The sequence below is a fragment of the Aphelocoma coerulescens genome, chromosome 3 (assembly GCF_041296385.1).
Source record: "Aphelocoma coerulescens isolate FSJ_1873_10779 chromosome 3, UR_Acoe_1.0, whole genome shotgun sequence".
NCBI lineage: Eukaryota > Metazoa > Chordata > Aves > Passeriformes > Corvidae > Aphelocoma > Aphelocoma coerulescens.
This window is the reverse complement of record NC_091016.1, coordinates 68,924,059-68,943,027: the sequence shown is the minus strand read 5'-3', so window position 1 is coordinate 68,943,027 and position 18,969 is coordinate 68,924,059. Positions and strand designations below refer to the sequence as shown.

The 18,969-nt window shown below is 40.8% G+C and overlaps 1 protein-coding gene across 1 annotated transcript in view; it reads right to left on the bottom strand.

Moving 5' to 3' along the window:
- The window catches only part of MOXD1 (monooxygenase DBH like 1), a 49,553-nt gene extending 31,175 nt beyond the window's left edge, over nucleotides 1–18,378 (bottom strand). The window contains exons 1-4 of the mRNA XM_069010754.1: nucleotides 18,012–18,378; nucleotides 6,712–6,858; nucleotides 5,111–5,278; nucleotides 4,675–4,758 (exon numbers count right to left, since the gene is read on the bottom strand). Coding sequence (XP_068866855.1) covers nucleotides 4,675–4,758; nucleotides 5,111–5,278; nucleotides 6,712–6,858; nucleotides 18,012–18,302 — 690 coding nt within the window. The 5' untranslated portion in view covers nucleotides 18,303–18,378. The remainder of the gene's footprint in view (nucleotides 1–4,674; nucleotides 4,759–5,110; nucleotides 5,279–6,711; nucleotides 6,859–18,011) is intronic.
- Nucleotides 18,379–18,969: the final 591 nt, after the last annotated feature.

Genomic DNA, 18,969 nt, shown 5'->3' with positions numbered 1-18,969 from the left:
ATGGGAGACCTGAGGTAAATATGAAGACAGAGTAATGAATCCTTAGCAGATGCAGTTATTTGAATAAGCAATACAGTTACATTGAAGTGACAGAAGACATGGAGTATTGAAACCTAAACTTAAGATAGTAATAAAAAAGAGCTGCATCTGTAGAACCACAAGTAGAAAAAGTAGTTAAAAACAAGCTTTGAATATAAAGCAAGAGCTGTATTTTTCTGAAACACTGGGAAGTATTTCTCATAAATGTAAAACACATTTTCACTTTCTTGCTGCTGGTAAACATCTGCATGATGCCTGCTCACAGTGAGGAAAAATTAAATTCAGCAAATAGGCAGAAAAAACTAACTATCAGCAAACAGACTTACAATTTCTCAAAATAGAGAGACATATGTCAGCACAGACATATCCACACACAGTGACAATCATGAAAATCAGACTTTTCAACAGCACAAAAATGAGAGGATTTCAAAAAGCCAGTCTGCTGCCACTGAATGATTTTTTTTTTTAATTGAATGAGCAAAGAGACAAACCAGACAATTTACAAAGGCAAGGATGCTGCAGAGACCTGTTTTCAGGGTGTGCTCCCCAGGATGATCACCTCTGTCTCTGTCAGCCCTGCTCCCAGCCCTGGTGCAGTGGTGTCTCTGCCTATGTGGGCTCTCCACACCCAGGGACCTGCCCTCAGCATGGCTTTAGCAGGGAGACAGAAACATTTTCATGCAGAGATAGGAGTGTGGACATGCCTGTGTGTCTGCTCTACCAGTGGATTGCACTCTCCCTCCTTCTGAGAGGTCCTGCTGGAGTGGAGGTCCTTCCTGAGGTGGAGTTGGTGAAACCAGAGAACTTTCTTTAGGAATGTGATTAAAAGGCACATTCGGGATCAGCCAGAATAATGACATTTACATACAGAAAACTGCAAAAATTCTAGCAAGACATAGTCTTAAACCCATTGCCAGAAAGTCTGGGCTAATAAGTGGAATGCTTTTTTCTAAGAAACCTACTTCTGAGAAAGCTCCTGGCTAACTTCTGTATGTGCGAAAAGTGAAAATCCCCCGAGTAGTGAGCCTGAGGCACATACCACAGCCTGAAGCTCAGAGCAGCAGAACAGGCCAATGCACACTTAGCTGCAGGAGGAGTTTGCAGACAGGCAGCTCTGTGCTCTCTCACGTGAAGAGCAGCCAAGGTCCACCACTCTGGGACCACTGTGGGGCTATCCTGCAAATAGCTGATTTGAATGCCTGCTATTACCTCCAAGCAATCCCTTTCATCTGCTCTGAATATATTATTTTCAAAATTTACCTATTACACTCATAGTTGGTTGTGCTAGCAGAAAATGCACTGGGGGGAAAATCTGTAGAAGTTTAACAAATTTTCATGGAGCTATGTTTCAGCCAGGTAGGCAGCTTAAAGCTGAGGAGTGATGTAAACCATTAGAGCCACAAAACCAGCCTGGTTTTGGTTGTGATCTGGGCCACTATTGTCACTATTATGCCCAGCTATTGAGAAATTGTCTTATTCTGTTGTATGTCTTAGCAGGTGTGTTATTAAGAGTTGTCGCTCCAGAAGTTCCTGGTGGCATTAGAAACAGAAGGCATTGCAGGAACATGTAGGAAGACACAATCCCTTCCCTGAGGAAAAGGTTGCAAGAAATATGAAACAAAAGAATATTTAACAGAGAAGTCCTAAACCTGGCTGGGTGTGCCCTTATTGCAGTGAAGATCTCTTCTCCATTGGTAAATGCAGCGTAAGGAGAAATTACTTATCCATGCCCTTATTCTACCCATGAGATGAACACAAGATTACAGTCTTATCTCTTGCACAGTTTACATGCTGTGTAGAGCAGCTTGATCAATGAAAATATGCTGTTTCCCATAACGTGTGATTCCTGGAAAGTAACATGAATATTGTGTAAAGAGATAGAAAAGACCCAAGGTCTTACATAATTTATCTTCAACTAATACTGAGATCTCTTGTGCTAGTTATTATTTCTTCATCTTGTGCTAACAGAAGAAACTAAAACTATGGCAGGTAAATCCTAAGACCCAAGTGTTATCAGTTATCCAGCTGTTGCACCATTAAATTGTATTTACAAAATATATTTGTAAATACCTTAAATATATTCTGGCTTAAAGATTAGTATTTTTAAAATAATGCATCTTCAATAGAAATTAAAAAACCCTTTTAAATTCAGAACTTGAATTCAGAATCTGGTGTTTGTTAACCAGAGACAATTAAAAGTCTTGGCCTCTACCTTAAATGACAGGTCTAACTTTTTCAGTTTCCCTCATTAAAACATCATGCTTTCCTGATGAAACTGATATTTTAAAAAGTACTTTATTATAAAGTGCTCAGAGCAATTTTCAAGAAGGAATGAAAGACAGAGAACAGTGGAACAGTAGGAAAAAAATTCCAATTGTGGCTGTAGCACCTGAGACCCCAGATCACCAGCAAATTTACACATCTGCACAGCTAAGCACACACTGATGATAGTTCACACTGTCCAGCAAGTGCCAAACTGAGCGGTTCAGTGCTCCACAAAATCACACAGGAGCAAGAAATGGCCAAAGCCAGCTCACATGTACACTACTGAAGTAGACTAAATTATGCCACAGACAAATTTGCACCATGTCTACACCTTTTCTTTTCCTGTCTTTAAAAATGAGATGTGTAGGTTTGCATGAAAACCGTGCTACAGAAGGAATCCAGAATCAACATCTATGTAAGTATTTAACTAACACAGACGGTTTGATCAGGCCAAAGAGTTCATCCGCCCTCCCCTTTGTGAAATTCAATCTTTGTTTGCACAGCTAATATCTTCCCCAGTAGCCATAAGTCCCATCCTTTGTGTATCAGTAGGCTTTAGGAAATGTTTAATCAGTTTGCAAGAGCACATAGATACAATTCCACAACAACCCTCTATGTGGCATCTAAAAAAGTCATTTATAGGAAAATATAAATTTTGCCCCTGAAAAGAAAGGCTAAGGAAGTGTTCCTACTTAAATCTACTCTCTTTCTGTATTCATTTTTTTCTCTCTAAACATTTTTTAAGCAACAATATGAAATTTTCTTGCTCTTCTGAAGATGGAAAATCACTGAGAATTGTACTCTAATTTTTAACTTTATAAAAAAAATTCTGATTTGAAAATGCGACTTCTAAAATTTTAATATTCTTTATATATTATTGTAAAAATTAAGAATATAAAACTATTCTGAAAAAATCAGTTAGTGTATTTCTGAGCGAAAATCTTGTTTTAGCTTCAACCAACCACAATTTTTTTAAAGACTGAGCAACTGTATGTGCAGTCATGCAAAGTGTTTAGAAAATAAATTCAGAAATTATAAATAATGAATAATTCTAGGGAACTTTTTAGCAGAACAGCAAGTATCTACAACTTCCACCAAATTTAACATGGAAAGCTTGATTCTGATACTACCATTTTGAAGCTCTCTCACTTGAAAGCATAAAACTAGGGATCTTGACATACATACTGTAATATAAGCAAATTCTCCGTTTCATACAGATCTGTGAAAATAGCTGTTATAAATTTCAAATGTGATTAAAGATCAAGTACCCGAAGGCAGAAATTTGGGCCTTGCAATTGTTCATTCTGATAAAGTGCAGAAACCCACAATATTTCGGAGTAATTATAGGTATTTATCATACAGACACTGGAGAGCACATGTTAAATTTCTCTGAATTAATTTCAAGTTTCAGTCTTACTGAATGCACTGAAGAAATATGACTGACAATTGTAACAAAAGAGAAGAAATAGAATTCTATACTTAATGCATTTTTGGGTTCAGAGAAAGATACAAATGAGGGCCAGAACTATCTCTATCATATCTAATATGCTATCTTCAGCATATTAGAAAAATAAGAATTTGTTGTTTTATGAGGTCTTCAGTATATTACTTTAAGGAAGAAATGAGAGAAACATCTTTCCCTCAGCACTCTTAAGGTTTCAATTCCAAACTGAAAGAAAAGTTAGAAAATGTGTTATAGGAAAACATGTTTGTGCATGTGGGTTTTCAAGTCACCTAGGATCCTGCTTGTATGAATGTTTACTCACGCATTTTCATTATTTTTTAAATAAGCTGTAATGTTCATCTCTTTTTTAAATACTGTTTGGCTTTTACACTGCTGAAAATACTGATGTGTGTTCGTGTCTGATGTAACCTGGCTTCACGGTGGTCATCACAAGAAAGGTGATTGGAATCAAATAAGAACCTGGCCCTTCATTTGAACAAACATCACCATTTAATTATTTTTTAATTTAAAATAAACATCTGTTAGAAGAAATTCATTAAATTCCTATATATAAAAGTAGAAGCTTGATGTAACGTGCTTTTAGACAATTTTACTTAGTCCTTGCCAGAAATATTTACAGACAGAAATAATTTTCAACCTCATTTTCTTAAGGGAGACAGGATGAAGGAAAAGAGAAAAAAACTGAAAGAAAGGGGGTATGTCACTGTGCATGCAGGTTGTCAGGGCACACCTGAGCCAGGTCCTGGGCACACATAAACACACACTTGATGCATGTTTGTGAAGACAGACAAGAGGTCTTGTTTTCCCTCCAGTAAGCAGTGGAAAAAACTTCAAAATGCAAGAACTAATTTGAAGTGTAATTATTACCTAAATTCCTCTAAATTTGCTAAGTCTGAATCACTCACCTTTGTCACATGATGCTTTTCATGCTGTACGGGAATCTTAAACATTTGGCACCAATATGTTGTGTCCTTGTCTGGTACAGGCACCTGTCTTAATAAAAAGGGCAAGAACATAGTATTATCATAGAATCACAGAATGGTTTGGGTTGGAAGGGACCTTAGAGATTGTCCAGTTCCAATCCCTTGCCTTGGGCAGGGACATCTTCCACTAGACCAGGTTGCTCAAAGCCCCATCCAACCAGACCTTGAAAACTTCCAGGGATGAGGCATCCACAGCTTCTCTGGGCAGCATGTTCCAGTGCCTCAACCTCACAGTGAAGAATTTCATCCTCATATTTAATCTATACACAAAAGTCACACTAGCTGTTGTGTAAGCCCAAGGCTTTGGTTACCACCTTATTCCCGCCTCCACAGAAACCCAAAACATGGAGTAACTTACGTCTTTGTTTGTCAGGTCAAAGTATGGCAAAGAGGCGGATAAGACTTCCTCTCTCTCAGGGTTCAGCAAACGCAGACTCTTTGTACCACGATTGGATCCATGGTAATTTTGACCTGCTTCTCCCAAGTCTTTGTGGTGGTAGGCCCATATTACCCGCACTGTGCTCTCCTGAAAAAACAAAACAAAATGTCCACAAGGGATATGAGCAACACCTTCCTCCCACAGCTCACATGATTCCTACAATAGCTGTGATATAAGTGTATTTAAACAATGACAGTGTATTCCAGAGGAGCAGTCATCTACTTACACAATTTGGCCTTTGAAATAAATAATGTTTTATACTCAAAGGGTTAATTGGAAATACACAGAAATTAAATCGTTCTCTGGTAGATTCCTTCCCTAATGTTGTGAATTGAAATCGTATCTTCAAATAGCAGAACAGACTCATAAAAAGTAACCAACTAAATTCATTAGAAATATTTTTCTACAGATTTATTTATTTATTTGATCAGCAACCAGAATGCTTCCCCCCTAAAAATTTCCCGGGCTTAGACCTGTGAAGATGTGAATACCTTCAGTGAACTGCTGTCCTTAGATACTATGGAAAATTATCATTCAATTACAGAACAGATTTACATCTTAAAAATCAATCTACAGCCACTGCACAGATCAGTTCTCTGTAAAACATTCTCAGATTGCAATAATGACCCATGAGACAAAGTGCTATAATAAATCCTGAAGTGTCCCAAAATGCCAAATTATACTGAGAATTTGGAGCAGGTGTGCAAACCAGAGGTTCATTGGCTGCCTGGAAAACTGGTGGTTTACACAGCTGTGGTTGGCTTCCTGCATTTTCAGCCCCTCATGTTGCTATTATTGCATATATTGTAAAAACACAGATAATGAATATAGTGTTTTACTCCTATAGTAATGCTTTCAAAAGAAGTAGTAAACAAGCCAAAGCATAAAAAGCCTTGCAAATCTCTCCAACCTGTCTGTCACTTCCAATACAGAAGTCATCAGCTTCATGTAATTTAAAATTATGCTTAGGAAATAGCACAGCACTCCCTAGGGCAACAGAAGAATTTACCATTAAAATTATTTTACCATGGAAGGTTTTACCATAACATCTTTTAACTTTTAATTTTGAATAAAGAAATAAAACAAACAGATGCCTTAAATGTATCTTCTCCAAATTTTTGAAAAATGTGTTTCTAACATCAACTACTAAGATCAAGTTAGTGCAGAATCTTAAAAGTATTTCTCAATTTGGCCTCTCTTGAATGATTATGACAGTGGCATATCGGACTTGATGGCCCACAAGTATCTGTTTCAATACTGTGTACACTTGTTAGAAATTACAGAACATAATGTATTAAAGTAGAAGGACAAAGAAAGCTGAAATTTAAACATAATAGTTTAATAAAGCTATCACACTTATTTTACCTAGTTAATTTCAGCAAAAGGATATTTTGGAAAGTGAATTTCTCTAATTGTCTCCTTGTACTAAAAAGAGGTTTTAATTACCAGCTTAATTACCACATATACATTTATCCTGTATCAATTACTTCATCTGTTTACGTATAATCAGAGACTATTACCGTTATGCTCTTGTCATTTGTGTCACAAGTGTGCAGCTCTCTGCTAAAAGCCAATATTGTATGTGTACTGTTTTCCATGGCATATTCCAGATGGTAATCCTGTTGAGGGTCCTTTTTTAGTACTCTGTTTTCATCTGTAAAATAATCCTGTTACAAAAGAAAGGTGACCCATTATTAAAATCTAATATTAAAAATGAAGCTCTGAGTCCACTACTGAAGCCCTTTAACACATGTAAAATTTTGTAGTATCAGTTTTGAACTGAATGATAAATTTGAGGTGGCACTGAACTATTTTTTGTCTCCAAGAAAACAACTCTCTGTGATAAAGAGCTTAAAGAATGCCTTGAGTAACTTTAGCAACACACTGCCTGTATGTAACTGCAGAAATAAAAGCTGGACCCAGCAACCAAGCAACCTTATTTATCATAACTGGGATGTCATGAACTCCAGAAGAAATTATAGAGAGAACGAAATTCACTTAATATTTGCATCAATAATACTGTTGCTCCTTTACTCCCACAACTTTTCCTACGTTTTTTTCTTTCCCACAAGAAACAAGCCTCTTGAATGAGCATTGACTGGAACCAGAAAGCCTACGGCTTAACTAGCACGAAAAGCACTCATTTCATACAAAAGCTGCCGGGATTAGGTTGAGGTTTTGGAAGAGGCAAGGGAGCTGTTTGTAAGAAAGATGCTCCCTATCCGGGGTTCTGCAGAGGCCCGCACAAAGGAGTATGTCGGCAGCAATGTCAGGTCATTAACCTCCTCACCCCGGATTCCTGCAGCCCCGTGCAGCTGGGACACGTCCCGCCCTCTCCTCCCACCCGGTCACCTGGGAAGGGCTGGCCACTGTCTCAGATGCACCTCCTCTGGTCACCCTCCTCTGAGTCTTAGGATGTTTCTGCCTGGTTTGGGATGGGCAGGGGTCCTTTAAGTAACCAATGTGTTTCTCATACCGAGTAGGCTATGGGGAGACACCATTCATTGTGTGGTGTCCTTTGCAAAATAATGCAGCACTGCCCAGCAGGCACTTATTTTTTGGAGTTGTTTGGACCTCTGTTCACTTTTGGAGAGATTTCCAGCTTTTCACTTTTGTTAAGGCTGAGGTAACCAATCTGAAAAACTGTAAAATGTTATGCCCAAGTATTTTGACACCAGTAAAAAATAACTGAAACATCATTAATTCACTAAAGGGTCATTTAAAAGCTGTAATCTTAAACTTAATTCCACCCTAGAAACCTGTGTGTGGGCAAGATACCAGAGAGTTCTTCTTTTCCTGTCACCACATCTTACAAATACAAATGATTAAGTACTTACATGAGAGAATAGGCACAATGGAAAAATAATCACTAAAATGAGCAAAAAGGGGGCCTGGGACCTGAAAGAAAGTGAACTGATGAGTTGTATTTGTTTAGAGAAATAACTTTGGATTTGCTGTTTTCCAGGCAGAAATAATAGACTTGTTTTGGGATGGTTCTTTGAAGATGGGTACTTTATGGGATCAAAACGCTTCACTTTAGCCCTGCATTAGAACTTGGAAAGAGGCAGTGTATTGTCCATACATAATACCATTCCTGCTCTGAAAACACTCTTCTGTGGAATCCCTGCTTCCATCTTTAAGTTAGTAAGAGTTTGTCTGGATGAGAAATGTAACCTTCTGAACATCAGTTTTTATTGAAGTGTGGTATCTTTGCTGACATCCTACCTTACATTGAAGGAAGACATTCTTAGTAAAAGCACCCACACATTGAAATATTGAGGAATACAAATTCAAGAGCAGCTTTTACTCATGTGAACAGACTGAAAATCTCTGCCTGCAACCAGTGTGAAGGGAAGATGTGAAATGTGAAGAAAATCTAGTTGAGCAACTTCAAATGCTTTGTGGTGAACTTCACCATTTCATCACAAGTCTAGAGGACAAAGCTCTAACCAGAAAAAACCCTGCTGTGATATACTCCTGATTTCCATGAGCCTGAGGCAAGAATGCAAAAACAATGCAAAGAAGTTCTGTAATGAAGGTATAAGCTCAGATATGCCTTGATAACGTGACTGTCAGTGTAATTATCTCACTTGCCCGGATGACAGTCAAAGTCAGGTCACAGCTCTGGCTCACCACGAGGGGCCCATTTTGTGGCTGCTGGCAAATGCCTTGGGGATGGTGGCCCCAAAGCCCAGGCCCCCAGAGAGGACCAGGCTGCTCCCCGTGGGATGAGAGCTGTGTTGGGCACTCACATTGCTGCCTGCTCAGGCACTGGCTGCCCACCCCTGCTGTCAAAAATGAACAGAACCTCGCTGATGTCAGTGATTTTACCTGAAATTATTTTGTGGCTAGATGTGGCTATTACTATTTTCAGTTCCTTTGTTGAAAATTTTCCAAATGTTCATAATAAAAATAAAATCAAATCATGCAACAACAACAAAAAAATGCCTGAACAACTCAAAATTTGATTGCTCAACCTCTCACACAAAAATGGTTTGTTTCCCAGTTTTAAAACAAAATAATGCCACATTGTCTAGGAACCATATAAATCTGTTCACCGAGAAGATTTTCAGTTAAACTATGCAGACTTTGCTCAATTTACTCATCAGAGCTTAAAAGCCTTTAAGACGTGTTTGTGTACAAAACAGAATGAACAAAAGGTTTCAAAAATGATGACGCAGTGACAATCGGTGATGTCACATCTTTTTCAACTGCAATTTGGAAAATTCTGCAACCTAGAAAAGCAAAAAAATGTTAGTTTTAGATAGATCTATGTAAATATATGCCTGTACCTTTATACATATCCTATGCTTCCTTTCAGAGTAGAAAACTAAAATTAAAGTCCTGCTGCCAAAAGTCCTGGTGCAAATGCAATCAAAACCACTACATTTGGACTGCCTACACTCCACTTAAGCTCTTTAGTCTAGTCAGAGGAGAAAGATGGATACTTCGGAAGGCCTTTGAAAAGTGGCAGTACAGAGGATGGATCTACCAGGGGCCAGAGAGGGTAAGCTGGGCATTTGAGCTTCAGCTAAACTAAGGAAATATAAATTTAATTTGAAACTCTCTCAGGCCCACACTACTGTAACACAGAACTCAACCAAATTCACAAGTTTCACTTACTTAATTCTGTAAAGAAAGGAGTGGGATGCTTTAATCTGCAGCATTACAGTGCTTTGATATCTATCACAGATAGTTCTAAAATGGGCTTCGTACTAGAACAGTTTATTCTTCCCAACAGGCAGGAAAAGGCTCTAACATGGTATAATCTTTTTTTTTACACAGGTCTGGTTTTGCTACCCCACACAGTTAGCTAGAAAACCTGTGTCTTTTGTAGGGTAGATTATACTGATACAAGTCCCCTGAATTTCATGGAGTTCCAGCAGAGATCTACAATAATTGTCAAGTCCTTTAAACTGGATTTCTGAAATGCTCGCAAGTGTGTGGATAAATCCACAACATGGATTTATGCAATGATTCAGTTCTTGCATTCGGATTTTTCAGTTTCTTATACAGACAAAAAATATATATTATATATTTAATGAAGAGAAAGTTTTCAAACTACACATCAGCTTTACAGAAGTACAAGAATTAGTGAAAGAGAAGGGTGAAGTGACTATATTTTTTTCTGGTATGAATATCTCTGGTTATTTAAAGACTAAGTGTTTAAAAAACATTTCAGAAATGTTATTGGTTGTTCTACATGATAACAAAGATGTCTATTTTAGGATTTGCTTATGTAAATTGTTTACATGTGAAACATTTAAATTTTCTGCACTCCCTTTGATAATGTTGCATAAAATGGCATATTGTATTCTGGACTAAGTTGTGCAATCCATCAAATAATTAAGTATCTCCTTCCTCATATTACCTAAAAGTTGAAACAACATATGGAAAATGAAAAATCTTCCTGACATTACAAGATAGTTTATGCTCTTTTCCAGATGTGAAGCAGATCATGTTATACTATTTTTCAGATACCATTAGCTTCTCTCCTTCTTAAAAAAAATATCTTGTGGTTTATATGGTTCCTGATTTCTGCTCCACAAACAGGAGAGTAATTTCTTAAGGATGTGGAAAGACGCTGGTTTCTCTTTCGAGAATGCAAGCACAGCTGCAGAGGGAAGCCTGACCCCAAAAGCCCTACCAGCTGTCATCACAGACTGAAACAGGTGTTTATGGGACTCCCTCCCCAGATCTTTACAATGTACAAGATTGTTTTGTTTATGATATCCATTTCCAGTCCTAAATTATATATATCACCTTTCAACCTCAAGAGGCATAACATAATTCTCAGACTGTGGCCCCATGCAGCAATTGCCTTGTGCACTCAGCTTGCAAGAAACTCAGCCACCCTAAATTATTATATGTGCTGCCCTTCTCTAACTGGGCCATCACTGCTGTTTCAGCAGCAGTCTAATACTTAAAAGTGAAAAAAGGGACAAGCCAGGAAAGGAAAAGGACAGAAAAACAAGCTGTGTTTCAACTTGTCCTCACTGATACTCTGTAGACAACCCATGGAGTTTCAAGCATCCCCGAATTACCAAGCTGATGCCAATGACCAGGACCAAAACCAAGCTTTGCAGAAAGGATCATGAAGCTGTAACAAAGATGAAAGGTGGCGCAGGAGAGGATCTATGTTTGTATAAATAGGGTGGATAAACTGCTACGGTAAGGAAAAGAACTGAACGAAACATTTGTTTGAAATAAGCACCAAGTTATGCCTTTCTGGGTTTCCAAAAAAATAACTGTGGTTAACATTTCTCTTTTTTAATTGTTGCATTCAATTTAAATGGAATCCTTTTGCTCAAGGTTCCAGTACACACTAGATGTTACCACCTAAAAGAAGCTGGTTTTACACTGTATTTGGCAAGAACCAAACAGAGCATGAGTTTACAAATAAGCAAACCAAACTGTTTTGCAACCTCAAATAAATTTCAGCTTCAGTTTCAGGCAAAGATCTTACTATGCTCTTATGCTGGGGAAAAGCAGAGCCCACCCACAGCAACCTAACACAAAGCAGGAGCCTGAAAGCATCGATGCGCAGTATCGATGAAGAATGTTCTCAAGAGCATCTTGAGAGCATTCCAGTTGACTGAACCAACCTTGAGATTGGCTGCAAATGGAAAAATAACTGTACAAAGGGTACAGCAACAGCAATCAAGTAGTTGCAATAAGTTCCTAAAGTAACTGGGATCAGTAAGTTCACATCTTCTGTCCCATGAGCTGTCTGTTTGTAATTAATTTACTAGTTTGAGGGGGGAGGGGGGAGAGCATGGTGTGTTGGGTTTTTTTCAGGGTTTTTTTATTGTTTGCTTCTGATTGCTGGGGTGGGTGGCATTTTGGGGTTTTTTTGGGGGGTTTGATTTGTTTTGTTTTGCTTTTTTGCAGATTAGCATGAATTGTTTCAGTCCTTGTTAGGAAGCCTGGATCTCACTCATGCAGGCAGTTCTGAGAAGCTCTACAATTAAACTGGCTGACATATGTGAGTGAGTGTGGATTATTTACTTCAGGTGCACTACCAGCTCTGACAAGGACAGAAAATTTCTATCTCTGATAAATAGTTGTGGGTGTGTCTATACTTGAATGCACACATACACATGTACACAAAGATGCACACTTCCATTTGTGTATTTACAGAAACAGATCATGCCTGTGTATGTGTGTGTACATGTTCACGCATTTTCTTTATAAAAACAAAGCTTGCATTCTTTATACATGAAACAAAATTATTTACTTAGGAATATGCCTTTTCTCATTCAGACTGGGTCACTTGAATACACTTCAGTGTATTTCTTACATCTAGTTAAACACTGCCTGGGGTGGCTTCCCAGTACCCTGCAGCTGGCAGTGGCATCACTTTGTTTCTGTGACATTCCTGAGGCATAAAACATATCACTTTGCACACAAATAAAAACACTGAAGTATGGAGGCCTGTCTAACTTAGCACAAGAAGGTGTAAGAGGCACTGGTGGCTAGAGGTTGAAATAGGACATCGCATACTGGCACGGATAATTTGACATTGCAGTGGAGTCCCAAGGACCTATACGAGTCTTTACATCAAGAATAAATGTTAATTTAAGAGTTTGTATTCCAGTTATATCAGAAGATAGGATTTTTAGATTACAGGCTGTCCTAACACAAAGAGACTAGACAAAACACGTAGCAAAGTGTTTTAAGGGAAAGAAAATCAGTAAGGAGGAGATATTGCACGATACAATCTTACAACTGCACTTTATCACAAGAAACATTCCTTACACAGGAGCCACATTTATCCAGTACAAGTTTTCTGGGTTTAATTACTTTAATTACTTCAATTATGAGGAAGATTAAAAAGGGGATTTTCAAACACAACTATTAGTGATACTTGTTCCCAAAATTCCTGGATCTGCCTTAGAAAATCTCCCTTCTTCCCTCTCCTGCTTCTGTGATACTTGTTTATATTGGGAATTAAATCATTCCCCCACTATTTTAAGCCTTTGCATGATTCAGGGCGGCTACAATTCCATATTTCTGGGCAGATGTGAGAAAATTTCATTTTCTTGGCACTTCCAAAATCCAAAGGAGAAGAAAAAATATGACAAAGAAAAAGAGCAAAAAAGAAATACAATTCCAACCAAACTCTTGAAAACAGTCCCCCTAAGGCCTGCAAATTACAAGAGCTTCAGAATTCTTCTCATCTTTTGTTCACCAACTGTTGCTTCCTTGTCCTAACTATTGTACCTCTGAAAGGGAACTACAAAGCACCCAGCCAGTGGAGATGTACACTGGAGTGTCTCTTTATGCCCCACACTGAAGCCAAGAGGGAGACATTAGTCATCTGGAGATTTTGCCCCAATGCCCAAAGGCATGAAATACCTCCAACAAAACACTGACTGAGATATGTCAGTGTGGCACTCGCTTTGCATCTCTCTCTTGGTGCCTTTCAAGTTGTTTTCTAAACACTTCTTTTGTTGCTGTTGGCATGAGTGCACTTAAAAGCAGCAGTATCGTTAAGTACTGAAAATGCTCACTGTTTTCTGTCCTTTAAAATCTCTTCCAAGTACTTCCCTGTGAGCAATTAAGCTAACTCTATGGGATACATTTGATAACAGATATTCTTTAGTTTGGGTGACAGTTAACAAGCAAGGCTCTAATGAATAATAAAGTACTTTTTAGTGACACACAGTCCCTATTCACCCTGAGTAGGGTCTATTTTTGTGCAAGTTCAACAGAAGATTCTAACAATGCAACCCTCTTGTATAACTTGCACAAAATAGGCATTCATCAAGGAGGATTACTCTCCCCAAAATGGGGCTCTCAGCAGCTACGTGCTGTGGGTGGGGATGCACAATTCCAGACAGGGGTGGAGACCAAGGAAAAGGCATGGGTCTAGCAAGAAAATGCATGCTGTGTCAATTCATAAGCACAAAAGAGATGAATTAGGGAAAAAAAGAAAAAAAAAGAAAAAAAAAGAAAGGAGAAAAAAAACCCCAAAAAACTAGATGCAAGATCTAGGGCTGCCCCAAGATCTTGTACGAAGAGTAAGACATGCTGCAAATGAGCACAGCAATATTTCAAGGTAACATTTTGGTAAGTATGAACCCTCCTAAGTCCAACTCCTCCCTAGAGAGACGAAAACAGCTTCCAGCTTTCCAATACCAACCCCCATTGGTATCTTCTTGTTCTCAAACATGCTCACACAAATGCCACATAATCTGCTGCTCTGACACCACAGGCTCTCAGTAATGTGTGAGCATAGTTTGTTCACTGATCTCCTTTTTCTCCTTCTACTCAATGGAGGTGCCTCCCTCACGACAAAACACTAAAGTTATGCATGTATGTATCCACACATCCATGCTATGTCCTCTACATCCTCACAAAATATGTTTAGGTTCCCATTTCAAATATCAAATTTCTGAAATGTTAGGACAGTAAATGTATAATTCTCTGATCATTCCAATGCTCTTCAAAAAACTACTCTGGTATATCATGAAGGTTTGTTCTTCTCTCATGCCATTGTAACACTTTTCATCTTGATATATTTAGACAAAACTAAGCTGCAGACTTCCAAATTGTTTTAGCCTTTCCTTACATCAGACACCCTTTCAGATTAAATACAGCTCAAACATGGAAGAGCAAACCAAAATGAACAGCTCATTCCACCCAAGTTCGGGATACACCTGAGAACTGAGAAAGTAAAACCCAACCCTGGATATCCAGGACATTGAGTCACCAGGTTTTTTCAAGGCAAACACTGCCTGCTGATGGTGGGAATAGCATTTACTTGCTCTGAGTGGATGAGGAATAAAGGCCAGAGGGAACATTTTCTCTTTCTTCTCTGAATACTGCCTGGCAGTTTTCCTCTACCTCAATACATGGATCTTCCACAGACTAAGAAGTATGTGCTTTTACCCTCACTGGCAGCTGTAGTCTAACTACATTTATACATTTATTCCCAGAAGAGAACTCTTACCTCTGAGAATATTTTCTATTTTTAAAAAAGGAGAGAGAATTTGGGGGAGGGGGGGAAGGCAAAATTGACCCAAGGGAGTAGCAATTTCAATGCCCACTTGAAAGGCTATAAAGGTGTTTCAGAACATCTGAACGTCAGGCCACTAACAAGCATCTCAAAACTTTCAAAGAAACCAAAAAATGACCCCTCTAAGAGTTTAGACCACGATGCACACTTTCCAACGGATGGTCATGGAATAAAAACATATTTCTGAAACCAAAAAGAAAAGTAAGTTCATTCATTATAGGGTGTACATATTTCATGGAGTGCAGCTAGGCATAAAACCACATACTTTCAAGGGTGCTATCTATGAAAAAATCTTTTTCAGTAGTAAATAATCTAAATTATGATGATATACTCTTAACACAGAATGTATTTTTAAAATATTAACTGTATTTGTTTGTCCAGTAAAGGGAAGAATTGGATATTATTGAAACAGCATCTCAGAACAAGTTGTTCATTTTATAGCAATCTTTGCTGCCTGACCAGAAAAAGCCTTTGGACAAATTTTGTTTATCATCTTTGTTTCTGGCCTTTCCTTGTTGGTGCAAGTACAGAAATATTTTAACTGAGCAACTTTTAAAAAACCTCAGTTCAGTTTAGAAAGAAGCCATGCTACCTAGAACTGAAGAAGGAATGGGGATGGAGCAAGACTAGAGTGGCAAGCAAGCATAGCAGAAGTATTTTTTATGTGTCTTACCTATCAAAGGTGCAACAAAATAACTCATAGCTCTTAGCATTACAGTTTATGTGCTAAATTAGTGCTTCAGGAAAAATACCACAAGGTTTGTATCAGCAGGCATTTGCTACAGTCCTTTTCTATTTGTAACAGAATGTTGGTGGATAAAACCTGTGGAAGAATGGAGTTAGTATGGGGACATTTTTAAGGATGCTGAAAACCTGTGAAGGGTGCTGAAAAGAGCCACAAAAGTACTCTGAATGCTAGGGAAAATGTCCTGTGACACTAAAGAGCTCAATCTATTTATTTAATGAAAAAAAAAAAATTGAGGAGTGACTTGATTGCCTCGATTGCAGCATATAAATAACCTTATGGAGGCGGTAGGCAGGGGGAGTAGAGTTTTTAATATAGTAGAGAAAATACATAGCTGAAACCTAAAGCAAGACAAACTAATCCTGGCAATCAGGAACAGCAGAGACTCGTCATTACCACAAACTGTCAAGGGAAGTGATGGATCCTCCACCACTGGATATGTTTAAACTAGGTTTGGATGTCTTTCTAAAAGACTTGCTTTAGCCTAACAGGATCTATGAACTAACCAGGCAAAAAGTTTGTGTTTCTTTTAATGGTTAATAAATGTCTTCTGAATTGTAAAGCCTTACAGAAAGCCTTTCATTCTGTGAGTGAAGAGCTCACTTCTCAATGAGCAGACTAGGGGTTTTTTTTACTATTATTAGTCTTTTATTTAGGCTTCAAGAAGAATTATCTTCATTTTGAAATATGGAGAAACCAATATTCTGAAAATCACTGGTCTGAGCTTAGAGAAGACAAATATTTGCCTAAACTTCAGACAGGAAACTAATAGGGAAATAGAAAAAGTAGAAGGAAAAAAAATATACTAAAAGGTCTATTCTTCTGGAAAAGTTTTGATTTTATAAAACCTTGATAACTAGTAAGGAGATCATATTATGCATTTAGTTTTCTTACCATGAATTTTTAATGAAAATCCATATGCTTAAGAAAAACCTCTTAAAATTTAAGCAGCAGCTTCAAAGATCAACTAGCTCTAACATAATGAAGGACAGACAACTTCTCCTAGACCATACTCTAACAACCACTCTTAAATTGCATTTCTAAGTTGTTATTCAAGCAACTGGGGGTGACACCATATCATTCCAGGCCTGATTCCCCTTTCAGTCATCTGTGGGACAAGCTGTCCCTGCTCCCGCAAACCCAGAGCAACTCCTCCTGGCTGGATCTCAAGTTGATGAGAGGGGACCAAAGGTGTGGGTCCCCTCCCCTTTCATGGCTCCTACCCCACCAGTCACCAGTGCCTTTTGGAGGGGATGACTCACTGGAAGCACCAGCAAGGTCTCTGTTCCACACTCCTGTTCCCAGAGGTAGCCCTGACTATATCTAGACTACTACAGAAAATTAAGCCATTAGAGTTCAGCCCCTCTGAGGTTGCTTTACCAGACCAAGGACATGTACCAGGAGTCCCAGTGGTTACTCTGCAAGTCCTTTCCAACACCTGGGTCAGAACATCTCCAGGTGAGGAGAGGAAGAACACCAAGAACAGGAGCAGCACCGGTTGTGCCCCATCAGAAGGGGACGTCAGCAGGCTTAGAAGCTGGTGGGATACTGCCCTCATGCCAGTGGGATTAGAAAGAGGAAGCTGGCATCAGGACGGCCAAGCTCCGCCAGATGTTGGTAGGGTGAGGGGAAAGGTGCCGCACCTCCCTGGGACAGACTTTCCCCTCCTACCCCTCTCCTCCGAGGGTCTAGGCTCAGCGGGCAGGCAGGAGAGAGTGCCCAAAGGAGAGAGAAAAGGGCTGTTGCACTTTCTGGATAAAGAGGAAAGAAACCTGACACCTTTAATGAAATCCTTGTAAAAGTTTAGAGGGAAGGTTGGCAGGGAGCGGATCGAAAAGAAGTATCTCCTCTAGGGGAAAGGAACGCAGAACGATAGGGAAAACCCAAAGGGTGGAAGGAAGAAGTCAAGAGGTACAGGGATGCAGGGCAAGAAGGCTGCAAAAGAAACGCGGGGCAGGGAAAGAGGGGCGTCCCGAGAGAGAGACAGCGGGGGGAAGATGGGCGGACAAAAGAGGACCCGGGCAGGCGGTCGAGGGGAAGGAGCAGGGCCTTACCTGCAGGTAGGGCTGGCCCCTCTCCACGCCCCCCACCACGATGTCGGCTGAGGCCATGCCGCCGCTGGCCGAGAGCCCGAAGCCCACGTAGCCGCGGGTGCGCACCTCCAGGCGGAGGGCGAGGGCGCTGCCGCGGCGTCCCCAGCGCAGGCGGTAGGCGCCCGCGCCGTCCAGCACCGCGCTGTGCGGGTAGCTCCGCAGCGCCGGCGCGGCCCCGGCAGCGGCCCCGGCCCCGGCCCCGGCACACAGCAGCGCGCCCAGCACCAGCGCCCAGGGGCGCAGCCGCCGCATCCTCTCGCCGCGCACCAGCGGCCGCCTCTGCGTCTCGGCGTGTGCCCGGGCGCGGTGTGCGTGTGCTGGGGGTGTGTTTGTGTGCCTGTGTGTGTCTGTGTGTGTCGGGAAGGGAGGCCGGGAGCCCCGGTCACCCCGCCCCCGCTGCGGGCGGCACCGCGCCGGCCGGCCCCGTCGGGGCAGCGCGCCCTCGGCAGCGCTTTGTTCGCTCCCGCCCCGGCCCGGCGCTGCTGGCGGCCGCCCCCTGCTCCCCCGCGCCGCCCGTCGGGGCCGGGCCGGACCCCGCCGCGCCGGGAGCACCTGCCGTGCGCTCGCCGCGGGGGCTTCTCGCCGAGATGCTCCGAGTTGGCGTTGGCCAGCCAGAATCCTCCTCCCGACCGGGGAAGCGGAGGGAAGGCGGTGGACGGGGGACCTCCCCGGCCCTCCGGCAGCTCTAACTCCGGTGGGAAAATTCCACGGGAGGAAGCCCCGGAGGCAAACGAGCGCTTCCCCACTCTCAGCCGCCTCCTCACTTAGTGCGAGCGCACGATGCGGCGGACGGATGGAGCTAAGCAGGAGATCCCCCGTCGGGAGAGTTCTTTTTGTGTTATAAGTGGAAAACGAGGACCCCCCGAGTGGTTTGCACTGAGGCGGCTACAAAAGCACGTCTCAAAACCCCAATCTCGTC